Raw genomic sequence first — 17676 nt, forward strand, 5'->3', positions numbered from 1 at the left:
TTCATCTTATGCACACTCCCATCACTGGAACCCATGGGCAAAGGCATAATTATTCTCTTCTACCATTTGTTACTCTGTGAATGTAGTTTTGGCAGGCATTTCAAAACATGTTCAATATACTGTGACAAAATTTAGCAAGATCAAAGTACCACAAAAAAATCTTATAGCTCCTGTGTATAGACCAGCAATGCTAAGGGTGTCTGGGCAAAAGGGCAAGGGCAGGGGCGGGGGGTGGGGGAGAAACTGTCAGGCAATTATAGAAGAGGAGTGCAAATTCTTCACATAAAAGAAGGCTTCTCTGACTCGGAACCCTAGCCATCTAAGTTTACGCTCAGCAATGAATCAGGAATGGCCCTTGGATCACATTCTAGCACAGTTAGAACTTCTCACCAGGGATCTCTCAGGCCCTTCTACGGTTCACCCAGAGGTTGGGCCCCCTCCCCGCACTCCTCACCTAAACCCCAGGGCTGGGCCAGCTTCCTGGTCTCATTGCTGCCAGTGCCCACTCCTTTCACGAGGTTCTTCTCACCCACAGCTACACCTTCTACTGTCACCCTGCCCCACACTGCTCCTCCTTGGCTCCCTATATATCAGTCAGGGGCTCAGAAGGAGCCTATCAAAGACATGTGGGCAAGGTTCCTCGACCCAGCAGGAGAGGCTGCGAGACACGGGGCCAGGTATGGGGTGGGGACACAGATTTACTAGAGGCTGGAGAGAGCCCATGCCGTGGAGGAAGGACCGCCCCATGGTAGCTGGTGAGAGATGGTCATGGTCACTGCCATTGATACACTGGAAAAGAGGGAACGGGGAGGAGGGGACAGACAGGCACCCATCCCTGGCTTCCTTCCCCCCTGGCCTTCCACTGACTGAACCCTAACCAAAGCCACATGGCAAGAGCCCTAGTGATGGACATCCAGAAGGGCAGCCTCCAGACAGAGACCAGGAAAAAAAGAGAATACATGGGCTGCACAGGGGATAATTAGCTCAGCTGCCAGGGACCCTTCATGCTTCAAATGCTCATCGCTTCTTTTTCAACTGCCAGTCACTTTGTAGAAACCAATCAAGGAGAGTTTCCGATATTATTAATTCAATCATTCTTATAGTCATGGTTTTCATCGTGGTTTGTCCTTTCTTCAGGGAGGTGGCAAAGAAAAAAAACAGGTAGACTCCTGGCCTCAGTAATTTTCTGATGTTGAAGGTCACCAAACATTTAGGGTCCTTTAGACCAGTGTGAGTAAGTGTGGGCCATGTACCAGCAGCATCGGCATCACCTGGAACGTGACAGAAATGCAGCTTCTTGGGCTCCATCCAGGACCTACTAAGTCAAAGTCTCTAAGATTGGGGCCTAGGAATCTGTGTTTTCACAACCCTCAGGGATTCTCCTGTATGTGTCTGCTACAGTTTCGGAAGTCCTCCTTTAAAACCTCAATTTTGATAGCTTCAGGGAGAAAAGACCAAAGATATCCTAGGAGAGACCCTTCTAGCCTAAGGAGCCCTTGGTCCTCCCTATGACCTTTAACAAGATATCAATGGTTGAGCCTCAATGTAACCAATAAGATCTCTTTTAGTTTTTGTTTTTTTGGTTTTTTTTTTTTAAGACTGCACCCGGGGTATAATGGAATCAGAGGCTAGGGGTCAAATTGCAGCTGCAGTTGCCTGCCTACGCCAGAGCCACAGCAACGCACAGCAATGCCAGATTGGAGCCACATCTTCAACCTACACCACAGCTCACAGCAACACTGGATCCTTAACCCACTGAGCAGGGCCAGGGATCGAACCTGCATCATCATGGATACTAGTCAGGTTTGTTCCTGCTGAGCCTCAACAGGAACTCCCTCTTTCAGCTTTTCAAAGGGCTTGATCTTTGAAAATCCTTCAGACCTGTCATTCCAACTGATGACGATTGCAGCAATGACAACAGCAGCAGCTCACACTAAGCCTTCCCTACTCAACCGGTTCGGTCTGCAAAGTGCTGTGCATATTTATTTACTTACTCTCCTGCCCTTTGAGGTCACAGGCGGTGAGGGTGGAGCCTATAGAAAAGCTCCGTAACTTGTTTTGTCTATGTAAGAAAGGAATACCTATTCCAGAGCTACAAAAACAGTAAAATAAGACTGTGAAAGCACTTTGTAAATGTAAAACCTTATAAAAATGACAGCAGAGGGAACAGCCAAATACTGATGAACTGGATGTGCTGAGTTTTTTTAAGCTCTAACTTCCTCAGATATTCAATGTAGATTAGAATATGACTAGGAGGCTTTATTTTTTTAAAAAAGAAGTTATGTGCCAAGAAGAGTAGGAAATTTCAGTGTTTCAATGGGTGCTATTTGAAGATTTTTCATAAATTTGAAATAGTAGGGGAAAACAAATATTGATGCTAATTTGAGGCTAAGAAACACCTTTCATTGATGATAAGAAATAGCAACAAACCTCTTATCTAAAAGAAGATAAAACCACCTGGTAAGATTCCCCCAGACACAAAGGGCCACTGCCACAAGTTCTCTTCTGACCCCTCTCCCAGAGCTCTGTTTATGGCCACACCAATGATTTAATCTTCCAGAAACAGATTTATAGACACTCTTTTTACTCTTTTGATAAGATAGCCTCTTGATTGAATCAGACTCTTGCACTTTCAAATGCTCTTTCAATGAAAGCATTACCTTCCCCCTCTCCAACTCAAGAGACAGGGTGAATATTAAAGATCTATCTTTGCTTCTGTCTAAAATATGCCCCACAGTGCCCTGGGGGTTGAGTTGGCATCCTTATGGAGAAAGACCACTGCTCTGACCTTGGTTGGTCAGACAAGGACCAAGAAGAGAAAACTAATCCCCTCCCCCACCACCAATTTTCACAAGAGAATACCGATATTCCACTTTAGAGACAGAGACACAAAAAGGTTATGTGACATATTCCAAGTCACATAGTCATTCAATGACAAACACACAGAAACACATTCTCTCTACTACACTGCTGTCAAATTCTATTTTAATGAACTGAAGCAGGCATCATGCTTCCCCGAATTTCTAAAAGGTATTGTCACACATCTTTCTTTGTTTGCTTTTTTTTTTCCCCTACAAAAGAAGATTTCATACCTCTATATAAATTCACAACACACTATGATGGCGTGAACCACTTGTGGTATTTGCGCATTACAGGCAACATTCAGAGTGTTAGACGAAGCAGAAGTGAAAAGCTATTCACTTCCCTCAACGGTAGCAGGAGAGAGGAGAACAAATTTACACTTGGCACCACAGGCAAAAGTGTTAGGCAATCACAAGTATTTGCATGCACACCTCATAACAGCTGCAGGTAAATGATTTGACAAGGTCAAATTTGACTGAACAGCAAAACCACCAATGGGGCTGGAGGTTAAAGTTGCTAGACCAGTTAGAAAAAAAATACAGGAAGACAAGCAGTGAGACCGCAGAAGCCCTGGTTTTTCAGACTGTTGAATTTTAGTAAAGGTTTGTTTTGCCTTTATTAGAAATTCTGAGGTATGTTTTTTCTACAGGTGACACAAACGAGCAAAGTAAAAAGAAAAGCCTTTTAGAAGGGAGAAGCCGAGGTCTTATGAATAAAGCAAACAAAATACAAAAAAAGACTGAGTCACAGAAGGTAAGATCTGCCAATTCCCCACACAATGTGCAGTGACTCAAAGGCCAAGTCTAAATCTGTTGTCACCTGGGGATGTTCAAGGTTTTTAGTTTTGAAAAAGAAAGGAATTCATACAGGAAACGTAACTTGTAAATTTTGCACTTAAAAAAAAATCTGAAGGAAACCAATAATAAACTGTACATGTATATATAATTTCACCTTCAACATTACCTTAAGAATATTCATGTTTTCTGCAGGAAATTTTTTTTTTAAATTCAAATGTATTCTCTGACATTTAAATCACTAAGTAATTACCAGTGTTCAGTGTATCATCCTAATTCACATTTTCATACTTCATAAGTAGATAAGGATTTCGTTTGTATGCACCATTTTGTGATTTATTTTGATATGTCTACAGATAAACTATGCAGACATTTTTAGTTTAAAAACTAAAGCAGGCTTACTATAGTTGTTTTATTCTAAGACAGCAACATTTTGAGATATACTATCAATTTAATAAAAGCTGTAGGACTTCCTGTTGTGGCTCAGCGAGTGAAGAACCTGATTAGTATCCGTGAGGATGCCAGATCAGCCCTTGGCTGCGCTCAGTGGGTTAAAGATCCAGCATTGCTGCAAGCTGGGGTATAGGTTGAAGATGGGGCTCAGATCCAGCATTGCTGTGGCTGTGACATAGGCCTCAGCTGTAGCTCCAATTTAACCCCTGGCCCAGGAACTTCCATATATCGCAGGTGTGGCTGTAAAAAGAAAATAAATAAATACAGAAATAAAAACGAAAGCTTTTACAAGGAAAAAAAGTAATATCCCTTTAAATGATTATATCACTTGTAACAAATATTCCTATTTCAAAAGTATTAAAATGAAAAAGAGTGAGAGACTGTAATCACAGAAATACATTATTTTATTTGCAGAGAGGATACAGCAGAATAGGCAGACCTTGTAATATGAAGCCAGACTTCAAATCTTGGCCCCTCCACTCATTAGGTGATCTCAAGCAACCTACCCAGCTTCTATGTACCTCATTTTCTTAAAAGAAGACAATGAGCGCATCTGCCACATAAGGCCGTTATGAGGATTCGATGAGGGAATGTTCTCAAAGTACCTCGAAGGACTCTGACACGATAAATACTGTATAAGGATTTGTTAAATAATAATAGTATGACCTGCGCCACCATCTCTCAGCATTCACTGAAGCTTTTGCTACATTCAGAGATGAACAACTAATTCAACACGCCAATAAAATATTTTGATTTGGGAGAAATATTTACTGACGATTGAATGAGTGCTGGATACTATGCCACATTTTTAGAGGAAGGAAAGATAAAAAGTCAAATAACTATAGAACCAAGGTGCTGATTTTAGAAGGTGGCCTTTTGACTAGGTGTCTGTTGTGACCCAGGCTTCAAAACATTCGCAAGCCTGGAAATGAGATGCAAATTTATGTTTCTAAGTGCATTTTCCTGGGGTGCTATCCTTTGATTCTTGAAAAGGCCTGGGATCCCCACCCCGCAAAAAAAAAAAAAAAAAATTAAGAGCCATTGGCTTCACCACATTAAAAAAAAAATTTTTTTTTAATATGACAAAGCTTATCTTTGTTAAAAGGTATTTGTGGGTTCTCAATGACTTGATTCAACTGTAAATAGTTCATTTATTTTGACAGGTAGGCACAATTCCCCCTTCCTCATCTGAAGTTTCTTAAATATTAAACAAGTCACCATCAGTAATGTAAATCCTGGGTCACAAAAACCTATTCGACTGCTCCTTCCAGACTTCCTGAAAAGGAAGCTACTTGCTTTCTAGAGCTCCCTGTTCAATAGTAATAAAGAGCTAGTTAGCTTCCCAACCTTGTGAGAAAACAATAGCTTCTGGAATGAGTCATCCCAAACCCTCAGGTTTCTTGCACAACAGCTGTACTGCTGGGAGGTGATGGACAGCTGCTGCTCAAGCCAGTGTCAGATCTTGGGAGTGAAGACTGATCCTGGAAGCCATTACTGAAGACATGGGAAAGAAAAGGAGCTGTGTTTTGCATTAAACTTGGGCGCCCACTGTTTCAGTACACCATATGGCTTAATTATGTCAGTGTCTTCGACATGATTTGGGGGAAAGGCCACAGATGATGTTGGAATCAGACAGTCCTGGGCTCCGTTCAGCCTGTACTGTTTCCCAGCTTGGGGGTCCTGGGAAGGTTACTTAACCTCTCCAGACTGTAGTTTTCCTCATAGGTAAAAATACCTCCTCCCTTTAGGGTTCTATTTAAGTTTCAAACTGGTAAAGACCTGCTGGTATCCACAATGGTGTCTGGGGACTTTCACTTTCCCATCTCCATGAATGATTTATCATAGCAATGATTAACTATGGGGGGAAAAAAAAGTCATTTCTTTTAACTACTTCATCTTCCATAAAATCTTTTAATTTCTCACAAATTACTTCTAGATAACATATCCTTACCAGAATGATCAGTATTCCTAAGAAGGGTTGTTATGCAATATTGAGGTAAAAAAAAAAAAAAAAATCACAAGTACTCAGTCATCCCCAAAGACTTTTCTCCCACCTTTCCACCTACTTTTAGCCGAACAAGTTACCAATTACTGCCAAGTCAATTTAAGAAAAGTGTAAATGTGAAACTCTATTTTGTTTTGGTACCAATATTTAGACACTATGTTCACTATATATTAGGACATCGCATCTTTTAAAAACACAGAAACTGACATTGCACATGAAAGCAAAATTTTTTGTGCCTAAATTTCCATAAATATGTCTATCAAAGTCCGTTTGCCTGGAATAAGCATCCAGCTGAGGAAGGAAAAATTTAAGCTCCAATGTGCCTCCAATTTTCCATACACTGAATCTATTCTCAGAAAAACCTCACCCACAGTGTATCTCATTAAAGAAGAAGAAACTGAGGCTTAGAGAGAGCTCAGAGAATAACATGCAAGCATACAACAGACGGATGGCTCTGCCATTCAAATACAGCTTCTGTAGCTGTGGCCCAAGCTCTTTTCCTTTAATTATGCAACTGAGGCCTGAGCAAGGGGGTCACAGAGGAGGGAGAGAAAGAAAATAAATACAGCATTCACTTGCCCTTGAGTTTCATTGTTAGAATTATAAAAAAATTAGAATACATGAATCTGTCATTTCTTTTCCTTCTCGAATATTTTTAGAGGTAGCATCCATGGAGTTTTACTTTCCTTGTAGCTGTGATATCACAGTTCTATGATATCAAAGTTCGAGCTGGTAGGAAGTCCATGTTTCTCAAATGAGACCAACACGTGCCCTCATATCTGATGTGATTCACCTTTCCTGGAAGATGCAAGCCTCCCTTAATGGCCTTTATCAAGCTACCCTAAGCAGATAAGAAAAAAGTAAGCAGGGTGAATTGACAAGTTTGGGGATTGATTAAGGTGGGCCCCAGGTGTTTTTGCTTAGGATACAATGAATGCAACTTGGAATTTTTGTAACTATTAGTTACCATACACCTATAACCATAACACTTGCCCTCCTCCCCAGCTCCCCACCCCACCCTCATCCCCACTCCATTCCCAGTAGGTCGATCACAAGGCACTGTGTGCGCACATGTAAAAAAGGCTAACATTTGGCATAATCAACTGTATGTACTGACCACCCTCAGAATGGTGAGGTCAAATCAGCAGGTGCTATAGGGCTATAGGCATTTAGAATAAACAGACCCTTTGCCCTCAGTGCATGTGAGAGTCAATTCAGAACACGAACTATGGAACCACACTGGCTGGCTTCAAACCTCCCTCCCCGACCCAGTCTGTGATCTTGGGCAAGTTACCTCCATATTTCTGTTTCCTCATCTGTAGAATGCAAATAATAGCGTCTAACACAGGCTTGTGGCGAGGGTTAAAGTTAATATCAGAACATGTGAGGCATATAATTCAGTGCTACGAGGTGTCAGCCATTGATTTTAATTTAAATATAAAGGAGAAATTACATCCTTTGCTTACATGTGTAGAAAACAACTATAAATTGGCCACGATGGTATAACTTGGATCAGAATGTGTTTTTCAATCAAGGAAGTCTTTTTTTCCACAGAGGAGGGTTCTAGGTCAGACCTAAAACACTCCAGCTTGGACACAGGAAATGGGCAACCTCATTCTTTGGGAGGGAGCCATGGGGTAGGGACTGTAAATGGAAAAGAGAGAACTTCAGGCCGAGAGCACCAGCTGTTTTTTCAGTTCAAGTGTGAAGAGCACCTGTCATGCCACGGGGACCGTGCCTGACGGAGCGTGGCTACAGGGAAGAGGGTGGGGGAGAGAAGACTCACCCAAGAGCTGAGCATCACTGGATGACTTGGGTGAACAGTCAAACCAGCGCAACTGGTGAATCATTCTGGCTGCTGTAAAGGAAACAGATTTCAAAGAGAAGAAGCGGTAGATCCTGGCAGAAAATATCGCAGCAGCCGAGGGCCAAAATCAGCCAGTCCCAGCACTCCAACAGTACATATAGAAAGAGGGGATGGTAGTTCCCAGCTATCTTAATACAGGGAGAAAATGACAGTCTTAGAAACAGACTGATGAGAAGAATTTCAAAAGAGACAAAAACTCAAGATGAAACGCTTTAAAATGGAGGCTTAATGGAGTTCCCGTCGTGGCGCAGTGGTTAACGAATCCGACTAGGAACCACGAGGTTGTGGGTTCGGTCCCTGCCCTTGCTCAGCGGGTTAAGGATCCGGCGTTGCCGTGAGCTGTGGTGTAGGTTGCAGACACGGCTCGGATTCCGCGTTGCTGTGGCTCTGGCGTAGGCCGGTGGCTACAGCTCTGATTCAACCCCTAGCCTGGGAACCTCCATATGCCGCGGGAGCGGCCCAAGAAATAGCAACAACAACAACAACAAAAAAGACAAAAAAAAAAAAGGAGGCTTAAAAAAAAAAATGCACCTACCAAGAGAGGCAAAAATTGAGGGAAATGAATGGTTTTCAGTAAAAAGAATCTGTGTTCCTTGGGAAAATGGCTGATTTGGGGTCTGGAACAGGAAGTGGATGAGACAAGCTTAGACTCTCTTGTTCCAGAAAGCAGGAAAGGTATCAGACTACAGGGCCTTGTAAGAAGCATACAGGAGATAAGTATAAACTGAGCATAGAAAAGAATATTGGGAGTTCCTGTCATGGTGCAGTGGTTAACGAATCCGACTGGGAACCATGAGGTTGCGGGTTCGGTCCCTGCCCTTGCTCAGCGGGTTAAGGATCCGGCGTTGCCGTGAGCTGTGGTGTACGTTGCAGACGCGGCTCGGATCCCGAGTTGCTGTGTCTCTGGCGTAGGCCAGCGGCTACAGCTCTGATTGGACCCCTAGCCTGGGAACCTCCATATGCCGCGGGAGCAGCCCAAAGAAATAGCAAAAAGACAAAAGAAAAAAAAAAGAAAAAGAAAAGAATATTGACTTTGGTGGATTGAAACAAACAGATTAAGACCCACAAGTTCCTACTGATACTTTTTTTTTTTTTTGGCTTTTTGGCTTTTCTGGGGCCGCTCCCACGGCATATGGAGGTTCCCGAGCTAGGGGTCGAATCAGAGCTCTGCGGCACATGGAGGTTCCCAGGATAGGGGTCCAATCAGAGCTGCAGCCACCGACCTACACCAGGGCCACAGCAACACGGGATGCGAGCCGCATCTGCAATCTACACCACGGCTCACGGCAATGCCGGATCCTTAACCCACTGAGCAAGGGCAGGGACCCAACCCGCAACCTCATGGTTCCTAGTCGGATTCGTTAACCACTGCGCCACGACGGGAACTCCCCTACTGATATTTGAAAAAGAAAAACTCATTGATTGTCATGGTAAGTTCTTAGGGCACTAAGTCATAACTCAGAAAACTGATAGGAAAAAAATAAGCTTTTTTCCTTTCTTTCCTACAGAATCTGAATTTCAGGAGATCCAAGATGTTCAGGTGGGCAAATTCTTTATAGACAGAGTTCCAACTGATAAATGCAAGAGTAAGATAGATTTAGAACATCATCAATTTGCAACCATTAATGAAATGCATCTAGGCTATAACCATCATTGATGCTAAAATCGTTAGGTGAAACGATTGACTCTCCCTGAACCAACTATTAATCAATCTTGACATCTCAAAGAGAGAAACATCCAGACATCTCAGGTCTTTTTTTTTTTTTTTCTTTTTTTGGCTTTTTAGGGCCGCACCCACAGCAGCGTATGGAGATTCTCAGGCTAGGGATCTAATTGGAGCTACAGCTGCTGGCCTACACCACAGCCATGGCAACACAGGATCCAAGCCAAATCTGTGACCTACACCACAGCTCATGGGTAACTCTGGATCCTTAACGCCCAGAGTGAGGCCAGGGAACAAACCTGCAACCTCATGGATCCTAGTTGATTTGTTTCCACTGCACCATGACAGGAACTCCTATCTCAGGTCATGTGATGTAATGCAACAGATTTTATACAGTATCACCTACCAAGGATGCTCGCTCACTGCCCCACTACAGGAAATATGGCAAATAAAGGAGCAAATTCGACAATACCACAAGTAAAAAGTCAGCCCAAAAGTGGCACCTTCTACTGGACAAATGACCCGCTATCGCCATCAAATCAAAGGCATGAAAAAAGAAGGGGCATGTTATTTTAAAAAAATAGATTTGAACACCTAACAACTAAATGCAATGGTTTTGAATCATAAGTGAAAAGACATCTTTGACAAAAATTAAATATGAGAATTATATGAAGTATTGTTAATATTTTTAGGTGTGAGAAGGGCATAAAATTTTTACCTTTTTCAAAGAAGTCCTTATCAGAGATGTAAACTGAAACACTTATGAGTGAGATGGCATAACGTTTAGGATTTTGCTTTAAAATATACCAGCCTCCACAAAAAAAAAAAAAAAATGGGGAAAGGAGAAATAAGTGAAACAAATTTGGCAAAATATGAATAGCTGCTAAAGGTTAGGTGGTAATTACGCTATTCTCTCAGAATCATCATAAGCACAAAGTTTAAAAAAAAGCAATTAAATGGTTTTGGTAGAAATTCAATCTGTGCCTTATCCTACCACTGATTTCTTAGGCAGTAGCTAAGGTTCTCCCACAAAGCAAAACAGAGTCATTCCCCATGGAGCCTAAAGAAGTATTAAAGGGTCTTAATCGGTGTGCATTCTGAATTCAGTATGATTAGAAGTGACTAAACCAAGGAACCAGGAGTTGTGTAGTAACAACCAAATGCCAGCCTAATTTTTCCCAGTAAGAGATGACCTACAAGGCACCTGGGTTGAGCTACACAACCCTCAAAGAGCTTATCTGATGACCATTGATGTCAGATTGTCAAGATTTCTGGGAGCCCAAGGCACCATGGGCAGGAGTCACATGTATGCCTAAGATCTTGGTCAATACAGAAGTTGCAAACTTTCCTACCAGCTTGTGCAATGTACAGAGCTGCTTTTACCAGTGGTCATAAATTTGTGTTAACTTGACCCTATAATCACTCAGTTATAATCTGAAAGTTCAGCCCATGAGGTAAGGTCCACAAAAAGATCTAAGCCTATGATTTATTTGCATTGGTATCAGTGCCCTAACCAAGGTGCTAACCATATGACCCCAGGTGCTCGAAAGTCACCAACTGGTTTGGTACATATTTCTCATGTTTTTCTCTTTCCTTCAAACTCCTTCTGTTATGGAATGAATGTTTGTGTCCCCCCAAAATTCATATGTTAAAGCTATAAGCCCCAAGGTGATGGTATCTGGAGGACCTCTGGGAAGTATTTAGGGTTAGACCAGGTCATGAGGATAGTGTTTCTGTGATGAAATTCATTGTCTTATAAGAAAAGGGAGAGAGGAGTTTCTGCTGTGGCTCAGTAGTTAATGAATCTGACAAGGAATCATGATGTTGCAGGTTCGATCCTTAGCCTCAATCAGTGGGTTAAGGATCCAGCATTGCTGTGAGCTGTGCTGTAGTTTGCAGATGGGGCTCAGATCCTGTGTGGCTGTGGCTGTGGCGTAGGCCGGCAGCTACAGCTCTGATTAGACCCCTAGCCTGGGAACCTCCATATGCCACAAGTGCAGCCCTAGAAAAGACAAAAAGACAAAAAATAAATAAATAAAATAAAAAATAAGAAAAGGGGGAGAGATCAAAGAATTAGAACAAATGATTCTAAAATTTGTACGGAAACACAAAAGACCCCAAATAGTCAAAGCAATCTTAAGAAGGAGAACAAAGCTGGCAGTATTATGATCCCTAATTTCAAATTATACTACAAAGTTACAGTAATCAAAACAGTATGGTACTGGTACAAAAACAAGACACACAGATCAATAAAACAGAATAGACAGCCCAGAATAAACTCACAGTTACATGGTCTATTAATCTATGACAAAGAAGGCAAGAATCTACAGTGGGGGAAAGACAACCTCATCAATAAATGGTGTTGGGAAAACTGGACAGCTACATGCAAAAGAATCAAAATGAACCACCTCTCACACTACATACACAAATAAACTCAAAATAAAGACTTAAATGTAAGACCTAAAACCGTAAAACTCCTAGAAGAAAACATAGACAGTACACTCGGACATCAGCCTCAGCAAAAATTTTTGATCTGTCTCCTCAGGCAAGGGAAACAAGAGAAAAAAATAAACAGGTGCAACTACATCAAACTAAAAGGCTTTTTCACAGTGAAAGAAACCATCGACAAAACAAAAAGGCAGCTTACTGAATGGGAAAAGATATTTGCAAATGCCATATCCAAGAACGGGTTAAGAGCCAAAATATCCAAAGAACTCATACAATTCAACATCAAGAAAACCAAAAATAACTCCATTTTAAAAAATGGGCAGAGGACCTGAGGAAACATTTTTCCAAAGAAGACATACAGATGGCCAACAGGCACATGAAAAGATGCTCAACATCACTCATCGTCAGGGAAATGCAAATCAAAACTACAATGAGATATCACCTCACACCTGTCAGAATGACTATCCTCCAAAAGACAACAAATAAAAAGTGTTAGCAAGGATGCAGAGAAAAGGGAATCCTCCTAAACTGTTGGTTAAGTTTAAATTAGTGTAGCCACTATGGAAAACAGTATGGAAGTACTTCAAAAAATTAAAGATAGAACTACCATATGGTCCAACAATTTCACATCTGAGAATATACCCAAAGTAAACTAAAGCACTAATTGGAAAAGATATACGCACCCCTATGTTCACTGCATCATTATTTAAAATAGCCAAGATATGGAAGCAATCCAAGTGTCCACTAATAGACAAAAGGATAAAGAAGCTAGGGTATATACATACACAATGAAAGATTACTCAGCCACGAAAAAAAAAAAAAAGAAAAAGAAAGAAATCTTGCCATCTGTGACAACATGGATGGACCTAGAGAATATTATGCAGAGTGAAATCAGTTAGAGAAAGACATATATTGTATGATCTCACATGTGGAATTTAAAAAACAAACAAAATGAAAATAGACTCAAAGAGAACAAACAGGTGGTTGCCAGAGGGGAGAAGGTTGGGGTGGGGTGAAATAGGTGAACAGGTTTAAGAGGTATAAATCTCCAGGTGTAAAATAAATAGGCCATGGGGATGTCATGCACAGCATAAGGAATACGGTCAATAACATTGTAATAACTTTGTATGGGAAAGATCCTCACGACTTACTGTGATCATTTGTAATGTATGCATATATAAAATCACTATGTGATACATCTGAAACTAACATAATATTGTACCTCAACTACATTTCAGGGACAGAAAGAAAGAAAAGAAAAGAAGAGAAAGAAAAGAAGAGAAGAGAAGAGAAGAGAAGAGAAGAGAAAGAGAAGAGAAGAGAAGAGAAGAGAAGAGAAGAGAAAAGAAAAGAAAAGAAAAGGGAGGGGAGAGAGAGAGAGGGATGGTCCCCCTCTGCGTGCCCCAAAGAATGGTTCTGTCAGCAACAGTGAGAAGGTGGCTGTCTGCAGGTCAGGAAGAGAGTTCTCACCAGAAATTGAATCTCTAGACACCTTGATTTTGGCCTTTCCAGCCTTCGTGACTGTGAGAAAATAAGTTTCTGTTGTTTATGTCTCCTAGTCTATGGTATTTTGTTATGTCAGTTTAAACAGACTAAGACTAATACAGACCAATTCACCTATTTTTCTCTTTCAAAGTCTTTCCTAGGTGCTTTAAGCTCAGGGGCAGAGCATTTGACTGTAAATCCTTTCCTACCTCTTTGAAGGGAAGATTCTAAAATCACAAAGCTGGTTGCAAAGCCAAAGGAAGGGAAAATCTTTGAAACTTATGGTTTCCAACATTGGAAAATTTTACAATCTTCCGCCAATAAAAAACTGGCCATGCATTTAAGAAATGTGTTTGGAATGTCCCAAGGAGAAATAATATAGTATAATACAATACAGATGCAATACAGTAACCAAAGAAGGACCAATAAAGTATACATTATTTGAGATAATCACATTCAGAATAACTGAGAGTAAACATGTGCACTGGCAAGGCACACAACGTTATCCCAGGCAGAGAGAAACACAAGCCTCTATGCCAATGAACACTCCAGATCTATTTACACAGAAACCCTTAGCAACTCTCCTCACAGATTGCCTGGCTGCCCTCATGTCTTAAGTATTCTGTGCCGTGAAAAAAGTAACTGTCAAGGATAATAGGAACATGATTTGACCTACTTTTCCCTAGATTCCTGCAAAGTCTATAACTCTGGTTCTTACATTTATTTAGCTATCACTAAATAGCTTTGGGACACCTTTCCTGGCTTTCTCTGCAGGCAATCCTGCATGCCACACATTAAGGTCACTTGCGGCAGTTCCTAGACTCTCATGGTCATGAACTTAAAGATATCCTATGACACTCATCTAATCCTCAAAACATCCTTCTGGGGTACATCCTGTACACTCATCCCTACTCGGGAAAAAAATTCTTAAGAAAGGAGGAACAGAGCCTAGAGAGGTGGAAGACCTACATCAAGTCAGGCTCTTCCCTGCCCAAAGGAAGCCAGACCCAAACCAGCATTTCTCCCTCTCAAGTTTCCACAAACCGATCTTGCAAGAGCTGACAGTCCCCCAGTACGACCTTTAAAAAGGCAGACAACCAAGACTTGTTTTAATTACAGTCCAAAAAAATTACATTTGTAGCAGTTTTCGGTAAAGCCTGCTTAACGATGACAAATTTTTAAAAGCTAAGTAGAACCCACCAAAGATGCCCAAGGCCCTGTGAGCAAGGACTCCTGACAAGTCAGCCCGTTGGCCAGAGGCCCCGGCAGGGATTGCTGTGAAAGATCTCAGACCGTCCCGCTTCTCTTAATATACAAAACATGTCTGACCTGCTCGGGCCATTAGATGCACTTAGAACTCAAAGAGGGACACTCCTTCACCAGGAAATCCTATGGGGACACACCAGCAGGAAGTCAATATTTAAGATTCTGTGGGGCGTGCACCTTCCAGCTCAAGGGGGCGTCGCCGAGTACTAAGTTCTGGGGACCCAGGAACTAAAGCTCGCCCGGGTACTTCAAATCCTAGGTCTCCCCCTCGGCTCGGCGGCGGCCAGTGCCACTCCTGATGCCCAAAGCCTGCAAAGGGGCGTCCAAAAGAAGCACACAGGTCTCGTGCTTCCTGCAAATTGGGGTCCCACTGGTGAGGCCTGAGGCTCTCTGTCGGGACAGGGCTGGCCGAAGGCTAAGCAAGCACCGGACACCTGCAGCTCTCCCTCTGGGGACAGGTAACGGCCCATCCTCCGGCGATGCCCACGGTCCCGCAGCCTGAAACCAGGTGCTGAGGTTAAGCCAGGTGCATCAGGGGAAGGGGAAACCGTTTCTCCCCAGGGTGCACCCATCACACCGCCGTCCCAGTTCCTCTTCTGCCCCGCACAAGGGATCCCCTCCTGGCATCTCCCCAACTTCCAGACGCCCTGCTCGGCCGCCCAGGAGGATGGGTGCGGGTTCCACGTGTGCGTCGCCCACGCCCACTCCTGCCCAGCAGCGCCCGGACACTCACCCGGCCCCCGGCGGCGCTGCGCTTCCTCCGCAACGTGAGCCCGCTTCGCAGCAACGCCGGCAAGTCCCGAAGCCGCGGCCGCGGCGGCACCGGCAGCTGCTCGCGCTCCGGATCCCGGGCGCTGGGACTGCGGCGCAGGGCGCCGTCCGCCGCCGCCACCGCTGCCGCCGCGGCCAGGGCCGGGCTCTCGCACGGCGGCTGCATCTTGACGGAGCCCACGGCCATCCTCATGCCCAGACGGCGGTTGCGGCGCCGGCGGCCCCTCCTCAGCGCGCTCGCCTCCGCACACCGTCCGCGCCTTCACCAGGCAGCGAGAGGGCGCGACTGCGGCTCGGGAGCGGGGCGCGCTGCCAGCCGCTGCCCATTGGCGCGCGCCGCAGCCCCCGCTAGACTCAGCCCCGCGCACCTCCCCCTCCCCGCCCAGGTGCGCCCGGCTCCGCCCCTCCCCGCCCCGCCCTCTCCGGCGGCACGCCTCCGCCCGCGGACCTGGCCCCCCAGCAGCCACTCCAGGGGACTTTGGGCAAGATCTCTTCCACAGGTGCCGGATTCCCGGAATCCTCCACCAAACCCACTCTCCTGCCCGGCCCATTCCCCCAGTTGCTTTTAGGCTGAAAAGTCCCCCTTCTCCACTCCCTTTTCCCATCAGCCAGGGTTGACTTGAACTTCGTCCGACTGAGTGAGCTGGGAAGTCTCACCACCCCCACCCCGTGCCCGCAAGCTTTTTTTTTTTTTTTTCCTAACAGCCTACCTTCAAATCATAATCACTATTCACAGAAATGATTCTTGCCAAAGAACTTCAAAATAGGCTCTGTATTCTGCTACAAGTCAACCACCACTGAGATGGAATTGCCCCCACACTGTCCCCTCTTTGGCAATACATCATTAAAGGCTAAGGGAAGAAAACTTTTGTTGGTTATGATAGGCGTTTAGCAAAAATAGGTTCAAGTCTGGTGACCTGGAGGTGAATCTCTGTTAGCAAGTTGGAACCTGACCTTCCCTGAAAGCCTCATGCAGATGATGAATGTGCTTTGGTAAAGCGTAAAGGCCTCTATAGGGGGTGAATCATTGTTTACACCATTCCAGGACGTAGGAATAGTGGAGCCCTGGGAGTGAAACTACTCCAGCAGGGCCTTAACGTTCAAGTGGCTGGGAACCTTCACCTTCCAAATCAATCTGTCTTCAACAAGGGCCAGTGAGGGCTTTTATTCCTTATCTGTTTCCCTATCTTTGCCTAAGACTTGTAAGAAAGGAATAAGTTTACTCACTGTGGAAAAAATAAAATTGACAAATGAGGATTACAGGGGATCAGGGCCCTTAGTTGGTTCATCACTGTACCGTCAGCCCTCACGTGGTAGACGCTTGGCAAATACTTATGGAAATATGGCTAAAGAAGAAAGAAGAGCCACTTGTGACCTCTGCCCTCGAGAAACTTAAGAATTGGCCCAGGATTAAATAAACATGAAAAAAATATATACATATATATTGCCTTGTACTCTTGATAATTGCCAAGCCAGTGCGAATAATGACATTCTGGGCTCATTCCGGGGAAATGCTTCTGGCCTGGGATGGGCAGAGTTGGAAATGTGCCTTTGAGTTGATTGGAGAAGATTCAGTCAGGCCGAAAGGAGGGTGCGGGTCCTTCAAGTAAAAAGGAACAACGAGAGAAAAATGCCCAGGTAGTAGGACACGGAACCTACTGGGCATTGAATGTGTCATTCTGGCGAGAGAAAGGGATCATGTAATGGAGAAGAAGGAGAAAATATCAGAATGGATGCTGGCGACACCCTGGAGAAGGCCTTAAATCCTGTCACCTAAAGCTGTGGCTGTTTACTAGAAAGGGCCCCACAATACACTCTTTCACCTCCATTACAGTTTCCAAATACCTACTGTGTATATTTATTCAGGGCTGAAATCCCACTTGTATCTACGGCATCATGTTGAAATACTTAATGTTTCAACAATGTATAATGTTGAAACACTTCCGCTGCCGTTAGTAATCAGACATTGCCTTAAGCCCCAATATCACCCCATACTCCAAACTTACTCCTGAAACACTAAAAATCCACTAGACCTTTAGTTCCTGGTCCAGTAGAGGCCCTC

At 43.7% G+C, this 17676-nt stretch overlaps 1 protein-coding gene across 3 annotated transcripts in view; it reads right to left on the minus strand.

Annotated features, from left to right (window-relative positions):
- The window catches only part of RAPGEF5 (Rap guanine nucleotide exchange factor 5), a 238535-nt gene extending 222634 nt beyond the window's left edge, over window positions 1-15901 (minus strand). For 2 of the 3 annotated variants that reach the window (XM_047751886.1, XM_047751884.1), the window contains exon 1: window positions 15577-15900. In XM_047751886.1, coding sequence (XP_047607842.1) covers window positions 15577-15807 — 231 coding nt within the window. In that variant the 5' untranslated portion in view covers window positions 15808-15900. Of the gene's footprint in view, window positions 1-15576 lie in introns of all 3 variants that reach the window. The other variant, XM_047751885.1, reaches the window with a different exon arrangement.
- Between the last annotated feature and the right edge of the window lie 1775 nt (window positions 15902-17676).

This window comes from Phacochoerus africanus, chromosome 11 (genome assembly GCF_016906955.1).
Source record: "Phacochoerus africanus isolate WHEZ1 chromosome 11, ROS_Pafr_v1, whole genome shotgun sequence".
Lineage (NCBI taxonomy): Eukaryota > Metazoa > Chordata > Mammalia > Artiodactyla > Suidae > Phacochoerus > Phacochoerus africanus.